This window comes from Camelina sativa, chromosome 6, assembly GCF_030686135.1.
Source record: "Camelina sativa cultivar CO46 ecotype springtype chromosome 6, ASM3068613v1".
Taxonomy (NCBI): domain Eukaryota; kingdom Viridiplantae; phylum Streptophyta; class Magnoliopsida; order Brassicales; family Brassicaceae; genus Camelina; species Camelina sativa.
Window position 1 is genome coordinate 27,875,564 of NC_141885.1, and position 6,921 is coordinate 27,882,484.

At 35.6% G+C, this 6,921-nt stretch overlaps 1 protein-coding gene across 1 annotated transcript; it reads left to right on the forward strand.

The window, feature by feature from the left end:
* Positions 1-2,287: 2,287 nt before the first annotated feature.
* Positions 2,288-5,180, forward strand: LOC104793597 (BTB/POZ domain-containing protein At2g46260). Its single transcript, XM_010519994.3, has 6 exons — positions 2,288-2,930; positions 3,036-3,170; positions 3,271-3,389; positions 3,503-3,566; positions 3,792-4,071; positions 4,157-5,180. The coding sequence occupies exons 1-6, from the start codon at positions 2,672-2,674 to the stop codon at positions 4,986-4,988; spliced, it is 1,689 nt and encodes a 562-aa protein (XP_010518296.2). The 5' UTR covers positions 2,288-2,671; the 3' UTR covers positions 4,989-5,180.
* The last annotated feature ends 1,741 nt before the right edge of the window (positions 5,181-6,921 follow it).

The window sequence follows — 6,921 nt, forward strand, 5'->3', positions numbered from 1 at the left end:
AAAATGGATTTGCTATTATATATAGATTAGATAGCACGAACACAATGCCGGTAAACTATTTTTGTCATTTGTAATTAGAAATATAAATCTAACGTAAATAGACAAAACCAATTAGTTCAAAGTTGTTTAGTCATCTAAAAAAATGAAGAGAAGTCAAAGATATGTCGGTAATAGCCGTTTCAGTTTTGACCAAACTCTATCTGCCTTTTATGAGATTCTCTTCAATTTGTGTGATTCAAAACCTTCATTTACAAAAAAGTACGGGTTACAGGTTACTTATTTTTATCTGTAGTCTTAATGCAAAGAAACTGTGTATAACAATTACGAGAATTACACCTAATGATTTATTTCATTTGCTAGTTCTATCAAATAACGTTACACACTAACCGTATCCCCTCTCTAAAAGAGAATCTAGTCAACAAGATTATGTTCAGTCTCTAATTAATGACAATAGGATTTGCTGCCATTTTTTCTTCTATACTTTTCCATTTTTTTTTGTATAACACTTTGTTCCATAATCTTCCAAAGGATCATAGACTAGGGTAGGGTTTATGCCTTTTCATCTATAAAACCACTTTGTACAATATGCTTCCTTCACATTATCATCTCAAACCATCACCATACATACTCTATGTAGGAACTCTTTCGATATTTTTTTTGGTTGGTTGTATAGTAAAATTAAAGATGTCAAAACTCTTTTTGGAACACTTGTTTTTTCAAGTGTAAGAAAAGGAGCTCCCTTCGTCCAAAACGAAGAGGACAAGATTTAAGGAACTAAAAAGCAGAATCTAAGTGTTCATGGATTCCTCAAAGAGTGCAAATTGAAGGTTAACAACAGCCTGAAGAAAGCGTCCTTTAAGAGGATTGCATGAGCTCTTAGATTTCTCTCGTTTTTCTCTACATATATTTCCTTCTCTTCTCTTCGTTTGGATTGAAGGGAGCTCCTTTTCTTTTTCTCTTTAATTAATTAGCCTCTATTCGTCGTATATATACAGAATATATATTGTATTTTGCTATTTACATAATTTAATTACCAAAGATATATTTGGACTTTGAGTTTTTTGGTTTACAAATTTACATGAACCATATATAATTATATAATATATAAAAATTCCTTCTGTTTAAGTTGGATCAGTGCTTGAAAAATGTTTCTCTAACTTGGTGTTTTTTTTTTTCCAGTTTTGGTCTCTAACTTGGTTTTTTTCTGTCTCTAATGATTTTTTTTTTTTCAGTTTGATATGTTTAACCTGCAGGTGCTTGTGGTTGATGATGCTTAGATCATCGAACTATCGAAACGATATTAATGCTGTTTAGTAGTATGAGAAGATGTCGTGGGGCATTTATGAAAATGAATGTTGTTTTTATTATATTTGTATCGATGGGATCACGATAGAATTAATAATCATAATTGACAATGTATATATGTATCTTGTTTAGCATACATCTATAATACTACGTAGTATTATAAAGTCCTGTGATTGTTGTTAATTAAGAATAAAATTTTAGTTGTGTTTCAATATCTCTAACAATTTTTGGTGAAAATAACCATTTCTGGTTGGGTTTGTCTAAAAGCTAAAATACGTTTCATCTGGTACATAAAATAAGTCACACAACTCACACAGACTGTTGTTGCCTGTTTATGTATCGATTCATAATTAAAATGGACTTCCTTTTTTTTCCAGTCAACCGACATTTAATTATTTCATAAGTGTAATTAAAAAATGTGTCATCAGTATTAAATAGAAAAGTGAGTTTAAGTTCGATCAGATTGAAATTAGTTCGATCGTTTGGTTTGAGGATATATTATCTTAATCGATTTTTTTTTTATATAAATAATTGTAGCTGGTTTGATTGTAGTTGTTACATTAAATAGTATCACTATCAAATTATCTATCTAGTCACAAATTCACAATATATATAGTCCAATATTTATCATTTGAGAGATTTAGATAAATCGCCAAGCTTCACCCGGTCAAACCCTAATTAACAAAGTCTTTAAAACGCTGAACTAATTAATTAACGACATAAGGCATTGCTCTGTTTGTCGAACGAGAGAGAGAGAGAGAGTTGTCTTCTTTACCAAATTTGACGCTTTCCAACGAATCACAAATCCCAAAATTTGCATATGATACAAGAACAACATAAATAAAAACGGACTTGTTTCTCTTCTAAATGTAATTAAAAATACTAAAAGCTATTTTAAATTTTGAACCAACAAATCTGTTGTAAGTCAAATCGTACCGATGCGAATTAGGCATAACACCGGGAAAGAACCAAAATGTTTATTACAAATCAAAAGACTGAACCGGTTAACTAAATTTGTAACTAACCGATATAAAAAAAAAAAAATTGAAAGGAACCTCTTTTGTCTTTAATTAGCATTTTCATTAAATTTATCCGTCACCGACCTGTAACAATAACCGTTCAACGTCGACCAGCTCTTCTCTTGTCCTTTCTTTTCTGGACTTCAACAACAACAAAAAAAAAAAAAAAAAAGAGAGAGAGAGAGACTTTTTTAGGGTTTCTTAGTTATTTCGTTCCTCAAAAAAAAAAAAATCAAATCCTTTTCGAATTTGACCCTTTCTTTAATTTTTGTTTGTTTGTCCTGATTCTTCTGCTCGGTTCTCGCCGGAGAGAAGACGGAGGAGAATAGGGTTTTTCGAAAAGGAGGATGATGAGAGGTTCCAATAACACCGATCTATTCGACCCTAAGTCGGAAATGGATTCCAATTTCTCTCGCCATGGTTCGTCTTCCGAAGGTGATTTTGGTTTCGCTTTCAATGACAGTAACTTCTCCGACCGTTTGCTCCGGATCGAGATCTTGGGTGGTCCTTCCGATTGTAGATCTGATGCTGATGGCTGTACGAGTATTGCTGATTGGGCTCGCCATCGTAAGAGGAGAAGAGAGGATAACAAGAAAGACAATGGTGGTACGTTTTTTTTTTTAGAATGATTTTGATCGGTTGAAATGCTTCTGCTTCGGTTTAGGGGTTTTGGAATTTTTGGTTAATGTTTTTTTTTTGCATTGTTTCCAGTTGCGGTATCAGACATTGTGGCATGTGCGGAAGAGCAGATTTTAACAGATAACAACCAACCTGATATGGATGATTGTCCTGGTGGTGATAATCTTGACGATGAAGGTGAGGCAATGGTGGAAGAGGCCCTATCAGGTACTCTTTTTTTTTGAGCATACCAGTGATTGGGTTTGGATTTGACATGTTTTTATAATCTTCAAAATAGGTTTGTTTATGAATATGGTTTTGTATGTAGGTGATGACGATGCATCTAGTGAGCCAAACTGGGGTATTGACTGTTCTACTGTTGTTACAGTTAAAGAATTGCATATTAGTTCTCCTATCTTGGCTGCTAAAAGCCCTTTTTTCTATAAGGTATTAACGTTTCATTTTCTTCTTCTATATCCAATTGTTTTGCTCTTTTTTGTTTTTCTTGGTCGTAATGCTATCCTTTTGCTTCTTGTTTTCTTTTTACCCTGTTGTTGTAGCTGTTTTCTAATGGAATGAGGGAATCTGAACAAAGACATGTTACTCTTAGAATTAGTGCACAAGGTACAACAATTCAAGTCAAGATTTTGCTTCATTTCTGCTATTTGTCAGTCTTGTCTTATTGGCTTTAAGTCTCTACTAACTCTCTGTTGGCCTCTTATTGTTTTGGGATTCTTTATTCCTTTTGTATTAACTCAGTTGCTGGCTTTGATTAGTATATACGATATTTTTGTATCCATGAAGCGTTGTTAGCTTATTTCTTATGCTATGCTTTTATGTGTATGGCAGAGGAAGGTGCTTTGATGGAGCTTTTGAACTTTATGTATAGCAGCTCTCTAAGTGTCACAACAGCACCTGCTTTATTAGACGTGCTTATGGCTGCTGACAAGTTTGAGGTTGCTTCCTGCATGAGGTATTGTAGTAGACTACTGCGCAATATGCCCATGACCCCTGATTCCGCTCTGCTCTATCTCGAGCTTCCTTCTAGTGTTTTAATGGCTGAAGCAGTCCAACCTCTAACCGATGCAGCAAAGCAGTTCCTTGCCTCCCGTTACAAGGATATTACCAAGTATGACTCTCCAGTGGTTTTGAAATGCATTTAGTCGAGTAATTATATATTTCTTGTATTCATGTGTTACCACCATCTTGTACAGGTTTCATGATGAGGTTATGGGCTTACCATTGGCTGGAATAGAGGCAATACTATCGAGCGACGATCTCCAAATTGCTTCTGAAGATGCTGTTTATGATTTTGTCTTAAAATGGGCAAGGGGACAGTATAGCTCATTGGAAGACCGTAGGGAGATTCTGGGTTCACGCCTTGCGCTCTACATCCGCTTCCCATACATGACGTGTCGAAAGCTGAAAAAGGTACTTACGTGCAGCGATTTTGAGCATGAAGTAGCATCAAAGCAAGTATTGGAGGCGCTCTTCTTCAAAGCAGAAGCCCCACACAGGCAACGCATCCTAGCAGGTGAAGGATCGGACACCATGAACCGCCGTTTCATAGAGAGGGCTTACAAATACAGACCCGTAAAAGTGGTGGAGTTTGAGCTTCCTCGCCCGCAGTGTGTAGTGTATCTGGACTTGAAGCGAGAGGAATGCGCAGGGTTATTCCCTTCGGGAAGAGTCTATTCTCAGGCCTTCCACTTGGGAGGTCAAGGGTTCTTCCTGTCTGCGCACTGTAACATGGACCAGCAAAGCTCGTTCCACTGCTTTGGGCTATTCCTCGGGATGCAAGAGAAAGGAGCTGTGAGTTTTGGTGTGGACTACGAATTTGCGGCTAGAGATAAAAAAGCAGGAGAAGAATTTGTAAGCAAATACAAAGGAAACTACACATTCACAGGGGGAAAAGCGGTTGGTTACAGGAACCTCTTTGGGATTCCGTGGACATCGTTCATGGCAGAGGACAGTCCGCATTTCATCAATGGCATTCTCCATCTCAGAGCTGAGCTCACCATTAAACGTTCCCCAGACCTTCACTGACTGTTCTCCCTCTCTCTCTCTCTCGCTTTCTATCAATCTCCATATATAAGTTGTAATATCTCGTTATGTAGCAGGCTCTAACCACGAGTGTCTTTCTATATAATATGATGCTTAAGGATCAGTAAAAGTAAGGTTTATAGAGTACCTCACTCTCACTCTGTAAATTCGATTTGAAATTTTTTTACTTTTCTATTGACTCTTGTTGACGACTACATATGTTTTTATAAAAAGTAGTCCAAGATAAAATTGGGCTTAACTATTGAGTTACTTGTAATATGGGCTCTGGGCCGACTACTACGTTCACGATGTCGTAAAGATAAAGCTAACTAAATTGTTAGTAGTGTGAACAACATAGAGGCTATTTAAGTGATAATTCAAAGTTCAAACATTGCGGCTACGCCTAGGCTACAGACTACAGACTGAGTGGGTAAGTCGAGGAATTAGTGTGAAGACATAAGGGTAATTAGGGAAAATCAGGTTAGAGAGGGGGGGAATCGAGTCCTCGTCACATGGAGGGCCCACATAAATGCGTAAGGAAGACTATCTGCTTACCAGACGAACACGTCATTTTGTCGGGGAGACACGTTTGAGCCGTTGGATTTAAATCTCCTTTTCTGACTCTCGTCCCCACGTAGCAATTACATTGCACATACATAACAATAATAATCCTTTAATTCTGTTTCCCCCCACTATAAATTTTATAGCCATGTCAGATGATTCCAAGTTATATAAAAAACACACGTTTTTTTTATTTCTTGCTCGAGGCGGCGTAGAAGCTGCATCATCATTCTTCAACGTCGTTGAAAACGAGCTCGACCGTCCAGATTTAAATCTGACGTGATTTTGACATTGGCTTACGTCATCTAAAACCTTATTATGCTCTCTGGTCTCTCTGTGTACTATACAAGTATAAACTATAAACAATACATAAAGTAGAGGGGGGGCAGACAATATTTTCTAAATCTTCCAATCACTGATCGACACGTAGATACATCCATGTGAGTCGCATTTTGTAGAGTGGGGACCACTTTCTTCGTGGATAGAATCTCTTTTACGCCAGCCAACTCAAAAAATAAAAAGCCTTGTTGGGCCTCTTTTTAATTCAATTCTTCTTACTGGCGTGGCTCTTTTTCAAACCGTTGGATCTATAATTTATCCCAGCCGTTGGATTCCAAGCAGTTGTCGGGCTTGTGGGCCTTTATTAATTTATAGGAAAATAAAAATATAAATAAGTGCTTCCATGATGGCAAAAACGTGGCCATACACGTGGGTCGTCTCGTGGCACCTTTGGAAGATATGAATCGGTAGTGAAGAAGAATGGACGATCAAGATCTTGAGTTTTGTCGACACAACTCAGAAGTGCTATCCGCGTCGGAGAGGAGCTTCCTTCTTCTACTAATAATAGTCAAAGGTCTTTTCTTCCTTTTTTTTTTTTTTTTTTCCAACTTTCTTATTATGGCGTCACTTAAAACATATGATTGATATATGTGTGACGTAAGGAATTATATTCTTTTTGGTTGTAAAATGTACTTCTCTCTATAATATATACTCAGGGCCGTGCGTATGAGTTAAAAAAAAAGGCATTTGCCTTAGACCCCATAATATTAAGATTTTATTGGCCTTCTAATTAGTCTCCAAATTTAAATAATTATTTGATATATTAGTAAAATATATATTTTCAATGTTCTTTTTTTTAAGTTTCAAAAATTTGTTTAATATATTAAAAAGTATTTCTATTTATCTCTAGTATTTTACAATATATACTTTTAAAAATTATTGTATTTTCGTAGATATAAAGTGTTAATTAAGAAAATAGATTTAAAAATTGTATAATATTATATATTTATAGTATATAACATAAAGTTTTATTTTTATAGATTAAAAACAAAGTACTAATTATCTATAATTTATTATAAAAAATATATCTAATTTT